Source organism: Chiloscyllium punctatum, chromosome 15 (assembly GCF_047496795.1).
Source record: "Chiloscyllium punctatum isolate Juve2018m chromosome 15, sChiPun1.3, whole genome shotgun sequence".
NCBI lineage: Eukaryota > Metazoa > Chordata > Chondrichthyes > Orectolobiformes > Hemiscylliidae > Chiloscyllium > Chiloscyllium punctatum.
The window spans coordinates 73611192-73631956 of record NC_092753.1 but is presented as its reverse complement, the minus strand read 5'-3'; the positions used below and the strand labels follow the sequence as shown (position 1 = coordinate 73631956).

General features: G+C 38.3%; 1 protein-coding gene across 1 annotated transcript in view; it reads right to left on the bottom strand.

The window, feature by feature from the left end:
* Positions 1–20765, bottom strand: part of LOC140486398 (zinc finger protein 654-like) — a 56650-nt gene that overhangs the window by 14641 nt on the left and 21244 nt on the right. The window contains exons 3-6 of the mRNA XM_072585478.1: positions 14470–14551; positions 14157–14292; positions 6527–6729; positions 3521–3657 (exon numbers count right to left, since the gene is read on the bottom strand). Coding sequence (XP_072441579.1) covers positions 3521–3657; positions 6527–6729; positions 14157–14292; positions 14470–14551 — 558 coding nt within the window. The remainder of the gene's footprint in view (positions 1–3520; positions 3658–6526; positions 6730–14156; positions 14293–14469; positions 14552–20765) is intronic.

The following is a 20765-nucleotide window of genomic DNA, read 5'->3' as shown; positions in this document are numbered from 1 at the left end:
TAACTTTCTCAACATTTCCCCTACACTGGTTTAGGGAAGTCGAATTTTATTTCGGTGCCCCTGCAAATTCTACTTACTCTTCCCTCACAACTTTTGATGTATTTCACTCAGTTCTGGTCAACTTCAAGTATTGACAGCCTCAACAACACCCCCTCCTCATCTTTTGAAAAGTTTCTTCCTCTGTCACAGTGACTTGGGTAGAATCCACCTTCTTGGCAAAGCCAATTACCTCTTCAGTTTACACCTCAGTCATGCCTCTTGCTCCCACGTGCAAATCCTATTCTTCCTATTACCACACTCTTACTGTTGATGTACCTCAATATTTTTGTGATACTGTTTTATGTTGACCACCAGTCTCTTCACAGTCCCCCTTTGCATCTCGAATTTGCTTTTCCACCTTCCTCTAAACCTTCTGTCTTCCTCTTAGTACTCAATTGTGTTTTCTCTTAAGCCTGCCACAAGCACACTTTTCTATATTTGAGTTTCTCGAGGCCTCAGATAGTCATCTGTCTTTTGAGGACTAGACCCAAACTATCTCTTTGAAAGTAGTTCATTGTTCAGCCATGGCTTCTCCTGCCAACCTTTTGTTCCAGGCGAAAGTGAGGGCTGCAGATGCTGGAGATTGGAGTCGAGAGTGTGATGCTGGAAAAGCACAGGAGGTCAGGCAGCATCCGAGGAGGAGTGTCGATGTTTCAGGCAAAAGCACTTACTGCTCCTCCAATGCTGCCTGATCTACTTTTCCAGCACCACATTGTCAACTCCAAACTTTTGTTCCAGTCTATCTGACCCAGCTCTGATCCTACCTCAAAGTAGACTGTCCCCTAGTTAATTATTCTTAGTCTAGAATGCTTATTTTCCTTTTCTATCAACCCAAACCTTAGGATACAATGATTGCTGCCTAAATATCCTCCTAGTGAAACCTGGAAATGGAGTGGACTAAGAACCAGGTAACCTTTTTTTGTTGAAAGTGAGGACTGCAGATTCTGGAGATCAGAGTCGAAGCATGTGGTGCTGAAAAAGCACAGCAGGTCAGGGAGCATCCAAGGAGCAGGAGAGAAGATGTTTCAGACAAAAAACCCTTCATCAGGAATCAGGAACCTTTTCCCCTCTCCATCTTTTGTTTGAAAATGCTGTCCCAGTCTACCTTCTGCTGTTAAAGTACAATCTTTTCTGAGCATCTTGTACCAAGGAATATTTAACACAGAAAACCAGAGGAGCAAGCCATTCAAGCTTTACAACTTGGATGTTTCTCAGTTTATCAAATGGATTACTGTGCCCTCAGTCAATGCAAGGGGCTGAATCGCAGGTAACAGCCCATCGCAGTCTCTGCTCACTTTGAACTGAAGCTTTGTGAAATTACATCTATCTCAACAGCCTTGGATGTACACATACCCACGGTCACTGCCACAAGTAGTTAAATCAGCCTTCTTACGAGTGATCCCATGGAAAGAGACTGGCCCAAATGGGAGTCCCCAGCCATGCACTCAGACCCTGTGTGGACCAACTGGCAGGAGTATCCACAGACATTTTTAACCTCTCCTTGTGACAATCTGAAGTCCCCATTTGCTTCAAGACTACCCTCATCACCCGTGTACCAGTGAGGCAACATATCATTCTGGAGCCTCGCTTGCAGCCACAGAAGTACCTTTACAACTGATTTGGAGATAACTACTACATTCTCGTGCTTATTACTTCTCCGCTGTGCAGACCGAAACATGGTGCAACAAATTTGGCTATTGTTGCTTTCCCCTGAGGAGCAATACCCCTCAACATGAAACTTACAAAAAATTCACTTGTTTGCTTTAAATGGACAATCCTCTTTTTTTCCAGAAAAACAATAAACTTAGTTCTAGGTTATTCCAAAAGAACCACCAAACTTTCTACGTCCACTTTGTCAAGACCACTCAGGATGTGTTTTGATCTTACTCTTCCCAACTCAAGCTCATCAAAGCCTAGCCTGTCTTATTTTTCTGCAGATGACAACACACCCATCCTGGCATGACTACAACAAATCTTCTCTGAAGTTCTTCCTATGGATTTACATCCTAACTTAAATAACGAGACCAAATAAACAGTACTCCACATGTGGTCACACAGTGCCCCATATAACTAGAGAATTCCCTCCTCATATTCAATTCCACTAGCAATAAACAAAAACATTCTATTAGCTTTTCTAATTAATTGCTCTACGTGTATATTAGCTTTTTGTGAATCATGTATCCAGGATACTATCACCCATATTTAGAAAATATACAAGTTCTGTTTTTTCTTATTGCAATGGACAATTTCACATTTTGTTTCATTTGCCAGATCCTTAACCATTTATTTAACCTATCACTTTATAGCCTTCTTAGATTGAAAATTGTGTCATCAGCAGCTTTAAACATCATGGCTTCAAAGACATTTACGTAAATTGTAAGAAGTTAAAGTCACAGCACCAATTCCTGTAGCATGTCACTCATTACATCTTGCTAACCAGAAATAGAGCCATTTACACCTATTAGTTCTGGATAACGAGGTAATCATCTATCAATTACAATATATTGCCCTACATCATAAGCCTTTATTTTCCACAGTAAACATAGATTTGAAGCTTATCAAATTTCTGCAAATTGGCAGAAAGTGAGGACTACAGATCAGAGTTGAAATGCAGAGCAAGTCAGGCAGTATCTGAGGAGCAGGAAAGTCGATGTTTTGGGCCCAAAGTGTTGAATCTCCTGCTCCTCGGATGCTGCCTGACCTGCTATGCTTTTCCAGCACATTTTGGCTTCTTCAGTAAATTGAAGTACAGCATATCTACTGGTCATCCTTTATTCACAGCACAAGTTAATTGAAACTCCAATATATTTGAAAATTTACTGACTGAATTACTGGAGCAGGAATTTTTTGCCTTTTTTTAATTAAAAAGTCAATACTTATAAACCATTAAAGTAAGACTAAGAATAAAAGGGCCAAATCTATAAAACGTTTCAACATAAAATATATTTTGCCACTAAAGAAAATCACCTCAGCGTTTTAAATTTTTAAGAGCAGCTGAACATTGGAATTCTTAAAATAGAACCCAGTACAGAATGAGCATCAAATAATTTCAGGAAAATTAATGCACTTTTTGGACTGTTTAACTTACTTAGATTTGTATTGCAAGAGCAAATGGGGGATTAGATTAGATTACTTACAGTGTGGAAACAGGCCCTTCGGCCCAACAAGATAAGATCACACCGCCCCGCCGAAGCATAACCCACCCATACCCCTACATTTACCCCTTACCTAACACTACGGGCAATTTAGCGTGGCCAATTTACCTGACCTGCACATCTTTGGACTGTGGGAGGAAACCGGAGCACCCGGAGGAAACCCACACCGATACGGGGAGAACGTGCATCCTCTCAATATGGAATTTAATTAGAATGTCCATGTAAAATCTGCTTACTAACTGGTAAAGTATTTCAATCTATTACTCACACAGCACCAATAATTTCATCTCCTAAATGAAAGCCTCATAAGCAATAACAATATTTACCTCGTACAATACATGTCTCCATTCCGCAGCTGCTGAGTAAGGAATGCCACACACAAAATCCAAGCTAATTCCACCTGCCCTTCCGAATCCAATCTGCAAATAACATCAAGAGCTTCCTGGCAGTCAATTTGGGCAATCTGATGTATTCAAAAATAGGAGGAAAAATAATCAAAGAATGCTTTTGATCTGTTAACAGCATTATGATCGAACAGAAATATATCCTTGTCAGTGAGCGGTTTGTCTTTCCTTTGAACATGATAAACAGTTTGTGTTTCTGTTCTAGCTCTTTTCAAGATCACTTTTATTGATGCCAGTTTATTATTTCCTGATTATTAAATTAGATTTACATTCACTGCAGAATACGAGCTAGGATTCTCTGGATTACTAGTCCCACAACATAATCATGTCACTACCATCTCCACAGATGGATAGTATGCTATTTTAGAATGCTTTGGTCATCAGATGGTGACTGAGCTGAGAAGAAATTTCTTCTCTCAGAGGATAGTGTGTCTTTGGAACACCCTGCCACAGAGAGCTGTGGTGGCAGAGTCCTTGTGTATACTTAAGGCTGAGATAGATAGACTCTTAATCAGTCAGGGAATCAAGGGTTATGGGAAACTGAGCAGTGTCAGACCAGCCATGATCATACTGTGAAGCAGAGCAGATTTGAGAGTCCAAACTACCTATTCCTGTTCCTATTTCTTATGGTCTGATACAACATTTCGAACCATGCATGTAAAATGTGCTCAACATAACAAAAAAAGGAATTCATACAAGGGAACAGGTGTTAAAAAGAGCTAAAATGTCCATTAGGTAACTTAAAAAGAAAACATTAAATTTGATGCTCTTAGGTCCAAAAGATTTGGGAGGAGGCACAGATTTAAAGGTAAATTGGATCAGCCAGTCCTATCAGGAAAATACGAATGGAGATCAAATTTTAAACAAAAGCAAATAAACTTTTACTGAATAGGTAGTAAATGCAGCGTAAAGTTTACAAAATAAGACAGGATAGCAAAAACATTTCATGCATTCAAAATATAGATGAATGCTAACCCAAATTTTGTAGACAAAAATTAATTTTGTATAAAACTACTGTATGTTAGATAGGCAGCAAATTTGCTAACTGAAATAATAAAAAAAACACTGGAAATATTCAACATATCAGGCAGCATCTGTAGAATCAGAGGCAGAGTTATCGTTTCAAGTCAATTACCTTTCATTAGCACTGGGAAAAGTTAGAGATGATGCAAAAACTATTAACCACTGAAAGGGAAACGTGGGAGAAACAACACAACGGAAGGTTTTAATGGGGCCAAAACAAGGTGAGATTAAAATTAAAAAGGGCTTATGCTAAGAGGTTGCAGAAGCAGTAACACATTAAATGAAACAGAAATGTTGTGCTTGGAGGCAGTGAGAATTGTAGAAGCGAAAAAAAATTTAAACCACAATAGCAAAGAAAAGGGGATCTGATGCTACAATCTAAATGTCTTAATAATATGCAGTCGTAGAAGCAGACCATTCAGTCCATCGAGTCTGCTCCACCATTCAATGAGATGATGGCTGATCAGGTAATCCTTTGTAAAGTTGCGAAATGCCTAGCTGAAAGGGGAGTGTTATTTCTTGAATTTCATTAGAACACTGCTGAAGATAGGTCAGAAAGATCAGAGTGGGAATAAGTAGAGAATTAAAATGACAGTCAACTGAATATTTGGACCATATTTTGAAGTGAATGGAGGCAGTTCAGAGCATGGCTGCCCAATTTACATTAGTTATGCAGGTAAATTATTGATTCACCTGAAAGGAGTTCTTGAGGGCTTGGGAGAGTGAGAAGGGAAAAGATCATGAAAGGTATTGCATTTTCTGCTCTGCTTGTGTAGAGAGGAGAGGGGTCTTGGGTTGTCTAGGCAACTGTCCCTTTGCAATGATGAAAGGGCAGGAGGAAAGAGAAAGATGAATTTCTTTGGAGCATCACAAAGTTATTGACAGAAATGGCAGAAAACAGCTATTGAATACAGGCTTATGGGCTGAAAAGTGAGAACATAGGGCACCCTAATGTGATTCTGTTTGAAAGCGAAAGATGTGAGATCAGACATGCATGAAGTAGATGCAACAGAAATTGACAGAATTGAACTGAAACCCAGGTAAGAAAGACAAGGTAGCTGTGGGAGCACATGGGATTAAAGTGAACACTGGTTCATTGTCTTTATTTCTAGGGGTACCCAAGAAGTAGAGAAGTTAAGAGTCAGAGAGAAGCCACAGCGAGTTTAGAGAAAAGGTGACATAAGGAAACAAAATGGCTTTATTTTTGCAATTCAGGGAATGAGGAAGAAACTACAACAATACACCATTAATATAACAGGGTAAAAAGAAAAAAAAAGAGATGACAGAGGGGACTGTAGGGCTGTTATCAATGAATGTTCCATATATTCCATAAAATAGTAGGCTTAGTCAAGACCACAGGGTACACATAACAACAAGCAAATCAGTGAGGTTAAAAGAGAATTCAACAGGAGAACACATTCAAACAGAGAAGATTGGTGGTTGATGGAGTCTTATCTGGCCATCATTTGAGAAAGAAGCAGAAAACATTCACATGCCTATGTGGGATGCAGACATGGAGATAGTGGATGCCCGTGCTGAAGAGGAAACTTTAACTGATAGATGGCATTGAAGAAACAAATTATTTTTCAATTTGCTCATTGCTACATAAAGTACGTTAGAGTACTTTCAAAATAAGTTATTTTACCTACTTGCTCATCACTACATAAGATGTGCAGGTTGGGTGGACTGGCTGTGATAAATTGTCTGCAGTGTCCAGGGATGTGTAGGTGTTATGGGGATAGGGTAGGGGTTAGGTCAATGTGGAACGATGCAGACTCAATGGTCCGAATGGCCTCCTTCCGCACAATAGGGATTCTATAATTCTAAGTCCATTAGAGTACTTTCAAAACCTGACAAAAAGATTTTAATTTTTCTTAACAAGTGAAACATATCATGCAACCTTACCTCCTGCAACAGAATTTCTTCTGGTGATGAGCGGCATAGCCATGTTAAAAATAAATGGAGAAAATACTTGTTTGTGCCAGTTTGAGGATGGTTTACACAGTATTTGGTCAACGTGATTGCTTCTCCAATATGCTTGTACTTCATCAAGTATTTCACTCGATATTCAAAGAACATTGGAGATTCTGATCCCAAGTATTCATTTACTGTTTAAAAACAGAAAATTGACAGGAGGACACTGAAATAAAGTTTGCCCAACTGAAGTACATTTTTAGAATCTTAACTTAATCAATTTCTGTGAATAGCAAAATCAGGTAATCATATGAGTCTAAAACTATTAAGCAGGCTAATTAACAGACATTAGAACTGCTGGTACACGAACAAAACAGATGACTCTACTTGCAAATTTATCTTTTTATTTTCATTGTAAATTGAGATGGTCAACCTTTCTTAGACAGACACTCCTTCAGATTATATATCTAATTTATTTTCTACCGTATCTTTTAAAAACAAGCTCACAATGAAGTATAGTACGCTTTCTTAGCGAACCCACCTCCATCTACGTTATCCTCACCTGTCAAAATTAGGTGAAGCACAATTAATTACTACTCTATACAGAACAAAACTGCAGAAGAGCAAAAATGCTTAACTGCAGTCATCTTTGCCTGTTTGGTAAAACTATGCATGTGCAGACTTGTAACTTCAATTTTCGTTTCAGTTCAATTAATAATTGACACTTAAGTTTCCAATAATTCTTTCAGTAATGCCATGCATTCAGCATTAACCATACTGAAGTAAAACAGATTCCAAAATTTACTGTGCTGCGTTTAGCTTATATTGTAATGTCAGGCAGTGTTTAACTACTAGCACACGTGCAAGTAAACAAGCTGAACATTTTAACAAGAATATTTGAGCAACAATAAAACCTTTCATTTGGATGTACACAAACTATTATACCAAGAGCTATTGCTTAATTAAATGTGCTGTGCAATTAAACTCAAGTACAAGCATGTCAAACTGATTAATTGATGCAAATAAGCATTTGAATCAATAAGTGATTTGCACAGGCTATGCCCAGGTACTAAACAGGCTTGCAGTGAAAACCATGTTGTTGATTAGGTAATTCCCTTCGCTGCTTTCATCACAACTGCTGAGATAATCAAGGGAATTCCAATCTCCTTGGACTGGTTGCTTTTCAAGTTCAGTTTGCATGCTGATGTCAAGATGAAACATTACAGGCAACCAAATGTCTGGCAGAGCTTTGTATTTTGTTAATTTTTAAAACATGACTTTGAATAAATATAATGGTCCACTGACAGCCCAGTGCGTATAAAAGTAGCTTAAAAAAGGTCTCAGGTTTCATTTCTGTTATGTTAGTTAAGCTAACATGGGGCTATGGTATATGGGCCACAATCTAGTCCATTCTTTGAGACTACTAGGATGAAGGGCAGAAAATAATCAGCCAGGATTTTTGCTTCAATTCAAAAACTTCTGCAGGCAAATGCAAGTGTGTGGAGATCAAATGAAAGCAGAATTTGCCTTTTTGTAACTACTTATACTGTTCATAGGTCTATTGAATCTCATCTAATCTCACACATGAAGACTATAGGTTGGTGCTGGAAAGAGTATACATATGCAGACTGTACTCCAGAATAAAGGTGAAACTGTTGGAATTTTAAGACTTTACCACTATTCAACCCATCTATCCCATGCCCACAAATACTTATCCAGTCACTACTCCATTTCTTAGTGTGTTCTTATAAATACAATCTATTCTCAACCAGTTTGTTTTAAAAAAAAATATTTTATTCAATTGCCCAACCTTGCATTTTGAAATGATTAAGACTGGATGGAAAACAATCTGCTCACCTAACTATAATTAGCCTTTTGAGAACTCCAGTCCTTGAATAGCCACTTTTTTTTTGCTGCATATCTGAAGAATCTCACAACATGCTGTACCATCCATTAATTTGGACCTTGATGTTTAAATTCTAATTTTGCTTTAATGAAATATTTTGGGTTTTCCAGTGTGTATTGTTATGACTCACGCGGGGAGTAATTGGGAGTAATTACCCAGGGATGTCCAGACAATAGACTAAACAGTTAATGTACTTAGTTTGAGGCCATCATACTCTGGCCATCAGCTTATTACAACCTACCATCCTAATGCATGATAATCAATCTGCCCCAGATTCTGAACAACATTGCCCACCCAATTAGTGATTTAAGGTTTCTTTGAATGGATCCCCTGCTAAGTTTCCGAACTCATATTTTCCTTGCAAAGCTAGAACTTTTAACTTGCCTGAAATTTGTTTCCCCAGGGTTTCAAGCTGTCCAAACAATGAAATAAAAGCAAATAGCAACAGATTTGACATATCATTTTCCTTTCCATTGTAGATTTCAGCAACCCACATTGAACAGATCAAACTCCCACTAGGAAATCAGTTTTAGATTGTTTTGCACTATTGAATATTCAATTGTTACTCAACAATAAGTACAAATTTAGATTTTATTGCCTCTCCATTACCATCGCTGGTTGTTGGTTTTGAGATTCCAATTCAATGCAATGACAATTTATGGATGGCAACAAGCACCAACAGTAAGTATGCTTTAATTTTAAGATAAAGTAACGTTTTCTGTTCAACATCTTTCAACTTGAGCTAACAGATTATCACAAACTAATAAAACAAAATCCAAAATTATATCCTAGGATGATAATAATAGCAGTTAGAAATAGTGGATTTGCAGTAGCCATGTCCCAGGAATCCTTAGATTCTGGAAAATTCCAGGAGGATTTTGTTACATGGGATAAACCCCTCTGCTAATTTAAACTTACACAGAAGCTCACCTCGTGCCGTAATCTGTTAAATTGAGAGGTAAAGAACCATCCCAGATCTCACTATTTAAAGAATAAAACTGTTAATTTTTACTTTAAGTCCAAAAGATAACATTAGACAACACCTATTTGCAATTCCTTTCTCTTAAACCTATCTTTTACCTCCCACTCTACAATACTGGGCCGAATTAAAAAAATACATTTCAAAACCAGCCAATTTTATCGACTCTCCTTTGTAGGTTTTTCCCTGTATTTTCCTGGACCATCTCTTTGGTCTTCTGCTGCACAACTTTTCTTTTGGACAAGTACCTTCCAGAGAGCTATTTGTTTAGTAGTCAGGACTTGGTGTTCTTGGCAGTTCTCGCCCGAACTGTTCAAAATGTCAGATTTTATACCCCAAAATATCGTATTATTTCATTGGTTTGATGTCACCCCAAACAGTAAAATTCAAATTCAATGGGATTTTGGTATCTATCGCATAATTTAAACTGATTGGCCAAATTTGAATTTGTTTTTTCCCCATGGCAATGCAACTCCAGTTATTTGTTTCAACCAAATGTTACATTTAATTGTTCAGCGCACACTCTGCCTCTCTAGGTATGTGCCAGCTGCCACTCTTAAAGGTACAGTACGCACAATTTGAACAATAACAATTTGAAAACTGCCCATGGAGTAGTTTTATTTTAGAAAGTGAAAGAGACAAAAAATAGATAATTATAGGTCATCAGGAAAGAGTTTAGAGTCTATAATAAAAGATTCTAATAGCAGAACATTTAGAAATGTAGAATATGATCAAGCAGAGCAAGTAGGCCTTCACTCATGCCTGACAAATTTAGCAGAATTCTGAAGGTAACAAACAGGATAGAAGAGCAAGTACTAAATGTAGTACATTTGGATTTTCAGACAGCATTTGATAAATTAACACATCAGGTAACTTGATAACAGCTCATGGTGTTGGAGGTGGTGCATTAGCATGGGTCGAGGATTTGCTAACTAACTGCCACCAGAGTTGGGATAAGAGGGATATTTTCAGGATGACAATTTGTAACTGGTGGAGTGGCACAGGGATCAGTGTTAGCACCACAATTATTGACAATGTATATTAATAACTTAGATAAGGAAAGTGAACATAGTTTGTGAACTATGACCATAGGCGGGAAGGCAACAGGTAAGGATGGCTCAGCATCTGCAGTGGGATACAGACAGGGGTTAAATGAATGGGCAAAAACTTAGCAGATGCAGTGTATAAGGAATGAAAGCATATGCACTTTGGCAGGAAGAATAGAGGAGCTGACCATTATTCAACTGTACAAAGACTGCAGAAAGCTATAGAACAGAGGGGCTGGATAAGCATAGAAAGCTAGCAAAGTTCAGTGGGTAATAGGGAAGACAAATGGAATGTTGGCAAAAGGAGTGAAGTATAAAAGTCAGGAGGGTTTGCTAAAATTATACAAGATATTAGTCAGACCACAGCTGGAATACTGAATACCTTATCTAAGGAAAGATGTACTGAGAGGTAGTACAGAGAAGGTTTGCTAAACTGATACCAGGGATGGAGGGATTATCCACTGGGCCTGTACTCATTGGACTATTGAAGAATCAGAGGTGACCCTATTGAAAGATACAAGATCCTTAGAGGATTTGACAAAGTTGATGCAGAGAGGTTGTTCTCCCTTATGGAAGGGTCCAGGATCAGTGGGTATAAACTCAGATTAAGGGGTCGCACATTTAAATCAGGCATGAGGAGGAATTTCTTCTCAGGGTTAAGAATCTTAAAATTTCTTTACTACAAACACTGTGCAGAATGGGTCGCAAAGTATTTTCAAGGCTGAGATAAAGACTTTCAATCAGTGAGGAAATCAACAGTTATGGGGAAAAAGCAGGAAAGTATGTTGAGAATTGTGATCTCATTGAATGGCAGACTCAATAGCCTATCTGTGGCCTTATAACATGGATGAAATAATTAATTAAGAAATTTGAACATTTGACAATAATTGCAATATTTTTCAGACAATTTAAATTTAGTCTACTGGTTTTGCAAGGTGAAACAAAATTAGTTCTCATATTGAGAAATGTCACCCAAGTGTCGTGATCAGTTAGCATGTTAGCTTGTTTTAACAGCAAAACCATTTTGATCAGTATTTTTTTTAAAATCACATGATGTCACACTAAGTTCAGCAAAAAAAAACAAACATACAGACTTTAAAATTAGGAGCAAAAATACTGTTTACAAACCGATATCCATATGTTTAATTAGGTAGCAAATATGACTGAAATTTACAAAGATGATTGAATAAATCTGTAATTTAGCAACAACAGTAGTTAACACCTTATATTCAGAAGCCTGAATCCTCTCTAAGGAAACCCAGGCACGAATACATCTGTGACAAAGAGATAGGGCAGTTGGAAATTATGATCCCCACTCCAGTCAGCTGCTTGGACCTGCTAATTTGGCCAGGCCCAGGAGCAAACACACAAGAAGGTCCTCTGATTTATCCAGGAGAAAGTGAGGACTGCAGATGCTGGAGATCAGAGCTGAAAAATGTGTTGCTGGAAAAGCGCAGCAGGTCAGGCAGCATCCAAGGAGCAGGAGAATCGACGTTTCAGGCATAAGCCCTTCTTCAGGAAGGACCTGAAGAGCTTATGCCCAAAACGTCAATTCTCTTGCTCCTTGGATGCTGTCTGACCTGCTGCGCTTTTCCAGCAACACATTTTTCACCTCTGATTTATCCACCACTCTGCACCTGGTGCCCAATGAACAAAGGTTTTTTAAAAAACTAAACAGCGATGTACCTATCCTCAACCAACATATACATTGTCCACAGTCTGCATAACATGCAGAATAAATATTTGAGTTGGGAAACCATGAACTACTTTAACTTATAATCCTACATGGCTGCAGCGATTAACATTATCCATACAATGTCTCTTATGGAAAGCTGGATGACCCCCATGTAGACATTCCTCCAATAGGAAACCCCCAACCACTGGTAGAATAGATGTTGCCCAGGCTATAGATAAAGGAAGCTAAGTAGCAGAAGCCTATACGGGAAACTCCTCCATGCCGTAGCAAAGACACAAAAAACACATTATGGGCACAGGCTCCTTAGAAAGGTTCTGCAATTGGAGGCCGATGAGCAATTCCACTCGAGCAGGCAATTTTAAGCCTAACTTTCTTATTCTGGATACTTACAACAAAGGAAATAGTTTCTGTCACAACAGATTTTTATAAGCACCTGTTGAGATATTATGACACAGAAGTACGGATTCAAATCCTTCCTGCTTCAAATCCAACCTTCTGGCACAGAGTAGTGACATTACCACCATGCCACAATAGTCCTAGTTTTTGAAGAAATATTTTGAACCAATCTGTTTGGATAGGTTATTACACACCATTGAGACAGGTAGAACTTGAACCTGAAACTTTCTGGCCCAGAGGAAGAAACACTTCCACTGTACCACAAAAGCCCCAAGAACCCAGTTCTTAGCTTTTAAATCAGCTTGTTCATGAATATTATGACATCTCTGCAGCAGATGGCACTTGAACCATTAAGAAAAACAAGCATCAATAGCTCTCAATCAACCCTAGAGTAATTCTGGTTTACTTTTCAGAGGCACCTGAATTTCTAACACTGACACTCAGCTCCTGTGCTCATTCAACAAGATCATGTCTGACCTGATTGCTCCATATTGCCCATCCAAAATAATCTTTCATACCCCTATCAGGAATCTATCTCTGCCTTCAAACGATTCAAAGGCTTTGCTTGCACTGCCTGTTGAGGAAAAAGTTCCAAAGAAGGAAAAAAAAATCCTATCTTAAATGGCTGGTCCCTTATTTTTAAAATGGCTCTCTGGTTCTAGATTACTATAGAAAAATTATTTCCATATCCAAATGATTGAGTCATCAGGAAATATTTCAAGCTTTCAAAAGTAGTACTAGAAATATTTAGAAGGTCAGGAAACATTGGATTTCTCTCTCTAAAAACAATGCCAAGACCTCAGTATTTCAAATACTTTCATTTTATTTGCTGATTTCCAGTATTTGCAGTACTTTACTTTTATTAAATCAAGCAAATTAGAGGTTCTGGCCAACTGGAGTACTGGGTTCAGCAATACGAAACTTTTCTAGCTCAGATTAACCAACTGGCAGAGCAGTATTTGCATGGTATCATACTTTGCTGGTACGTATCAGGTACAACTTGCTCCCTTTATTTAAAGGTAAAAGTTCCAAGAAAAAATAATGATGCATGCAGTCAAGTCCTTACTCTAGACTAAGTTTCAAAAGGGGATCAGTTAGCTCAGTTCACTGAATGGCTGGTTTGCAATGCCAACAGGTTCAATTCCTGCACTAGCTGAGGTTACCATGAAAGACTCTCCATTTCAACCTCTCCCTTTGTCTTAAGGCAGTGACCCTCAGCTTAAAGCAAAACCAGTTGTCTCTCTCAATAGTCTGGTAAAGTTGGCATTTTCCTACCTTTACCTAAGCTTCCAGAAATTCTTCACTCTAAGTTCAAAGCTCAAACCCAAAACTAGCAGAGCAGGACATAAAAGGAACGGCTGTTAAAGCATTATCAGTGTGCATTAGTGAGTGCATCCAAGTTCTTTAAATTACAGGAACAGCAGACGGGGAAAATGCTATATGAAATAATACAATTGTAGCTCAACATTCTGCCAAATTCCATCCTTGGAGAAGATCAAGCCTAAAAATTAAGTTTTAGCAATGCCAAGAGCGCTAGTTTAAACATTTCAAATGAGATTTTAGGGAAATAAAATGTTATTAATCTACTGAATACATACCTAATTCCTGAGTTACTAACTCTTGGTTAAGGATGGACATCAGTACTGGATTTTGCCACGGGCCTCCATTTCTACTCAACCTGATTAGTACATCAAATTCTGCGTTTAAGTCATTTTGTAAAACAGTGTGACATTCCTGTAGAGAAAATGTAGAATGTAAATAGAAATTAGTAGACAGGGTCATAAATACATTGTTTTAAATTAAAAGATGTGATAATAACAAGAGACAAAGCAAGCATCTTGTGACATAACTTGCTATGTTAAAACTAATTTCTGTAATTAACTTCTGACATGTAAAAACAGAAAATATTACCTGAATGGTTTTTAAAAATTCGTCCCAGAACCCTTTAGATGAATCATCCTCAATGCAATACAGCAATACTTCAAAACAGCTCCTATTAACAATGCAGAAAAGTTGAAAGTACAAATATTCTAGATCTTTGGAAACATTACAACTATTTCAGTTCATGGTGTTGCAACAAATGCTTTCAAAAAAACTTAAGTAGAAAAATTACCAGCCAGAAGCTAAGCAACACAATATCAGCAAACGTTTAATAAAAGATGATGCTGGAAATACTCAGGTGGTCGGGCAGTAGCTGTGAAGAAGGAAACACGAGTTAAATGCTTCATTTTAATGACCTTTCGTCCGCTGCCAAATTACATATACCTTTTGTAAATTTCCACCAGTACATAATGACAATTTTCTATGGCAATACTGCCAAGCTCATTAGTTCATATTGGGAGTTACATACTGATCCAGCATTTACATTCCCATCAATTGAAATTTACTTGCTTGACAAAAAAAAAAGTTTTCATAAACATATCCCATCTTTTTATCAGGACACTACACTCTTCACAGTTATAGAATGATGATAAATAAAAGATATTTCAAAAGCCACAAATGAATCATGCGTGACAAGGTACCGAAAATATCTCATGTTTTGGTTCAAATATTCTCCTAAAAGTTCAAAAGAGAAAACAGATAAGTGAAAATTGATCTGATTTCCATGAAATTCAAGAGACATCCCAAATACTTGGGAATGTTGGCATTGGCAGAGACCTTTGCATCCCATAAAAACTGAAAATAAAGAGTATCAAATCACATCTCCAATGGTTTGAAATGTCTGATTTTGGGTAACTGCAGCAGCTCTGTCCTGCAAAGCAGGTTTCCACAAAGAGTAATTTAATGAATGATCAGTGAAGCTGTTTTTGGTTTAAGAAATAATTTTAGGTCAGCTTTCTTAGCAGTGCCAATTTATCATTGGTTAATGCAGTGACATTTAACATTCAATAAAAATAGCAGACAGGACCTCACTTTATCATACCAGAATATTAGCCTGAATTGTGATTCATCCTAGAGGGGGTCTGGAGCTCTCAACCGTTTACCCAAAATTATGTATACTTCCAGTTAAGCCAAGTTACCAACTAAGTAATGAAATATATACTGCATAATGAGCAAAGGTTTGATTGGGCCCTCACCCATTTCTGAATGTTGAGACTTCCACAGGTTTGACAAAATGATTTTGGCTACTAAAGAAAAGTACTATGGATACTGGAGATCTGAAATATAAAGTGCTGCAGATGCTCAGTAAATCTGACACCAGGTGGAGAAAGAAAATGAATTAGCATTAACTTCAATATGACTGCTCAGAAAAGATTTCCCTACTAATGGTTGATAATATTAATACAAAAAATCTGAATTTAATGGAAAATCTATATTTATCGAAACAGGGTAGGATTTCATACAGATTGCTACCCTAGAGTTGACACAGCTGAGCTAGAGCTGCGTAGCGATATGGGTAATGATAACCAGATAGTGGCAGGAAAGGAGAGAGGGTACAAACATAGAGGTACATAAACAAATAAGGTCAGAAGTCAAAAAGAGACAATATTCGAGGCTCTTAATCTTAATGCATACAGAAATTATAACAAGGTGGGTCAAATGGCATTCCTTCTGCCTAATAATTGCAATTCTGTGAAGATGGATGAATTGGAAGTAGAATACACAAACAGTTGTGATAAGAGACAAGATTGCAAATTGATAACAGCCAGTATCTGAATATGCAGATACGTTCTATTTTGTTCAAAAAGCGCACAATTTGTAGACAGTCAATATTTTATAATCCATGTGACATTTTATAAATTCCTACTTTGGAAATAGATCCAGTCTGATTCAAGGTTGGAATACATACAGACTTTAACCTCACAACTTTAATGCCTTGCCTGAGCTAAGATGTCACTTTTTTTTTATATAAAACCTTAAGTTATCTAGGGAATGGGACTTGAAAGTAGTTCTGGGATTTACATATTAATGAATCAAAACTGGCAACCCATTCTAAATGATGAAAGACTAAACAGCATTTGTTCAATATATCGCATTGGTGTATGACACCATGTTCTTTTGCTATAAATTCTGTGTCCTACGATGCTACTCCACTAGCTACCTGATAAAAGAGCAGTGCTCCGAAAGCTTGTCCTTCCAAATAAACCTGTTGGACTATAACCTGATGTCGTTTGATTTTTAACTTTGTCCACCCCAGTCCAACACTGGTACCTCCGTATTATCTCCTAATACAGGATGAGATTGGTGCTCCATTGTTGCCTGATCGAGGCAAGCATGGCCGTGACGTGTCTGAAGTTCACATTCCGTTTAAGGGCAAGAATGTTGACGGAGGTAAGAGACTGAAACCTAAAAATAAGTAATGCAAGATCTTGAAGAAAAAGCTGGCTAATGTGAACTGGGAAAGCACGTTTAAAGGTAAGATGGTAGAAAAGCAGTGGCAGACATTTATGGAAATATTTTAAAACTTTCAGCAAAGATATAGAAAGGAACCTCAATTATCCTAAGGACACTGGCAGGGACTATTCTGTTCAATCAATTGTCGAATAACATAGCTAACCACGCATCGTGTCCTTGCAATCTCATTCGGATCATCTGAAATTTGAGTTAATCAAATGTCAGGTAATCTAGGGTCCTCTGGATTCTATTGGAAAAGAAAGATCTTATGGGAACAATGTACCATTTGAGGTTAATTGCAAACGCTGTTAGTAGAAAGGTACAGTACAGCCAGAGATTGATAAAACTTCAGAAACCAAAGGATGACTAAGAAAATAAAAGGGAGAAATTAAATCAGTGTGAACAGGAGAGAATACCTGTCTCAAAACTTTTAAAATATACAAGAAAAAAGGAGCAGTTAAGATAAATATTGGCTACACAGAAATCAGTCTAAGTAACAGACTTTTGGGGTAAGCATTGTGTATTTATCTTTAAAGTAGAAAATACATCAAAAATAGAAGAAACAAAAGGGGTGAAGGAATGTGAAATAATTCTGGCACTGGAGAAAGAGGATTAGGAAAATTAATGGAACAAAAAGCTAGCAAGTGTCCTGGACCTGTAGCAATCCGTCCTAGGAATCTTCAGAGGGTGCTCAACAGTGGATAAATTAGCTGCCATCTTCCAATACTCACTACATTTAGGAAATTTTTTTTAAGCTGGAAATGTGCAAATGTAATATCTAAATTCAAGGAGACGACAAACAAAGCAAGAAACTATATGGTAGTTAGTCTAATCTGTCACTGGGGAAATAAAAACATCGAAAAATGAGGAGGCAGTAGCTGGATTACTAGAAAATCAGACAAAACAATTTTGAGAAAGGTAAGATGCATTTCAAAAACTTAAATTTCTTTGAGGATGTAATAAGTAGGATGGATAATGAGATACCAGTACATTTGTTTATTAAGATTTCCAAAGGGTATTCAATAAAATTCTGGACTTAGTTCTCTGTAATGAGCCAGTCTGCAGTTTCAAAGAGAGAAGGTAAAATTGGATGTAACGGTGTTACAGTTAAATAAAGGTAATTACAGTAGCATGAGAGAGGAACTGACGAAAGTTGACTGGAAGCAGAACCTAATGGGGAAGGCAGTAGAGCAACAATGGCAGGAGTTTCTGGGTGTAATTGAGGACACAATTCAGAGATTCATCCTGATTAGAAAGCCATGGCTAACAAAGGAATCAGGAAATGTATCAAAGAAGAGAAAGCCTATAAAGTGGCCAAGAGCACTGGGAATTCAGAAGATTGGGAAGACTACAAAAACAGAGGATAACAGAGAGAAATAAGGAGAGGATCAAATATGAAGGTAAGCAAGCCAGTAATATTAGAAATGATAGTAAAAGTTTCTTTCAATACAGAAACAAACAAGAAGCAAAAGTAGAAATTGAGCCGCTCCAAATTGATGCAGGAATGCTAGTGATGGGAGATAAGGAAACAGCTGAAGAACTTAATAAGTACTTTGTGTCAGTCTTCACAGAGGAAGATAAGAGTTATATCCTAACAACTAAGGAGAGTCAGGGGGCAGAGTTGAGTGTGACAGCTATTACAAAAGAGAAAGTGCTAGAAAAGCTAAAAGGTCTAAAAATTGATAAATCTCCCTGGCCCTGATGGGCTAAAAAACAAAGAACAAAGAAAATTTACAACCCAGGAACAGACTCTTCAGCCCTCCAAGCCTGAACCAATCCAAATGTCTAAACCTGTCAGTCAGTCAATTCCTCAGCATTTGTATCCCTCTGCTCCCCACCTACTCATGTATCTGTCCAGACGCATCTTAAATGAATCTACTGTGCCTGCCTCTATCACCTCTGCTGGCAATGCGTTCCAAATGCCACCACCTTGAAAGCATGACCTCTCGTTATTCAATCGTTCACCCTGGAAAAAAGCTTGTCTCTATCCACCCTGTCAATAACCTTCATGATTTTGTAAACCTCAATCAGGTCCCCCTCAATCTTCTTTTTTCTAGTGAAAATAAACCTAACCTACTCAACCTCTCTTCATATTTAGCACCTTCCATACCTGACAACAGCCTCATAAACCTTCTCTGCACCCTCTCCAAAGTGTCCACATCCGTTTGGTAGTGTGACGTCCAGGACTGTACACAGTATTCCAACTGTGGCCGAACCACATCCTAGAGTTCTCAGGGAGGTGGCTGAGGAAATAGCGGAGGCGTTGGTTGTGATCTTTCAAAAATCACTGGAATGAGGGGAAGTCCCAGATGATTGGAAAATTGCTACTATAACCCCCTTGTTCAAGAAAGGATCAAGACAAAAGATGGAAAATTAAAGGCCGATGAGCATAACCACGATTGTAGGTAAAATTCTAGAATCCATCGTTAAGGGTTATCGGAAGTGCAGGGTCGGATTAAAACAAGTCAGCATGGGGATGTTGTGCCTGAAAAACCTATTAGAATTCTTTGAAGAGGTAACCGGTAGGTTAGACCAGGGAAATCCAGTGGATATTATTTATCTAGACTTCCAAAAGGCCTTTGATAAGGAGCCTCATGGGACGCTGTTGAGTGTGAGATGAGGGCCCATGGTGTTTGAGATGAGGTACTAACATGGATTGAGGATTGGCTGTCTGACAGAAGGCAGAGATTTGGGATAAAAGCTTCTTTATCGGAATAGCAACTAGAGACAAGCGGGGGCCCACGGATTCAGTGTTGGGGCTGCAGCTGTTCACTTTATATATTAATGATCTGGGTGAAGTGATTGAGGGCTTTCTGGCGAAGTTCGCTGATGATACAAAGTTAGGCGGTCAGGCAGGTAGTTCTGAGGTGGTGGGGAGGCTGCAGAAAGATTTAGACAGTTTAGGAGAGTGGTCCCGGAAATGGCTGATGAAATTCAACGTGAGCAAATACAAGATCTTGCACTTTGGGGAAAAAAAATACTGGCATGGACTATTTTCTAAATGGTGAGAAAATTCCTAAAGCCAAAGTACAAAGGGATGTGGGACTGCTAGTCCAGGATTCTCTAAAGGTTGACTTGCAGGTTGAGCCCATGGTTAAAAAAGCAAATGTAATGTTGTCATTTATCTCAAGAAGGTTGGAATATAAACACAGCGATGTGCTACTGAGACTTTATGAAGCTCTAGTTAAGCCCCATTTAGAATTTTATGTCCAATTTTGGGCCCCACACCTCAGGAAGGACATACTGGCACTGAAGTATGTCCCGCAGAGATTCACACGGATGATCCTTGGAATGGTAGGCCTAACATATGATAAGCAGCTGAGAATCCTGGAATGGTATTCATTAGAGTTTAGAAGGTTGAGGGGAGATCTAATAGAAACCTACAAGATTATGCATGGCTTAGAAAGGGTGGACGCTAGGAGTTTGCTTCTGTTAAGCGGGGAGACTAGGACCTGTGGACACAGCCTTAGAATTAGAGGGGGTCAATTTAAAATGAAGAGATATTTATTCAGCCAGAGAACGCTGGGCGTGTGGAATTCATTGCCACGGACCACAGCAGAGGCCGGGCGTTAAATGTCTTCAAGGCAGAGATTGATAAATTCTTAATCTCGCAAGGAATTAAGGGCTATGGGGAGAGTGCAAGTAAGTGGAGTTGAAATGCCCATCAGCCATGATTTAATGGCAGAGTGGACTCAATGGGCCGAATAGCCTTACTTCCACTCCTGTGTCTTATGGTCTTTAAATGCCAAACAAAAGGTTACCATACAAGGAAGAGCTTGTGGTGCTGGAGGTGATAACTTAGCATATATAAAGAATTGACTAATAGAAAACAGAGTTATTACAAAGGGCCAGTTTGTAGATTGCTGTTTAAA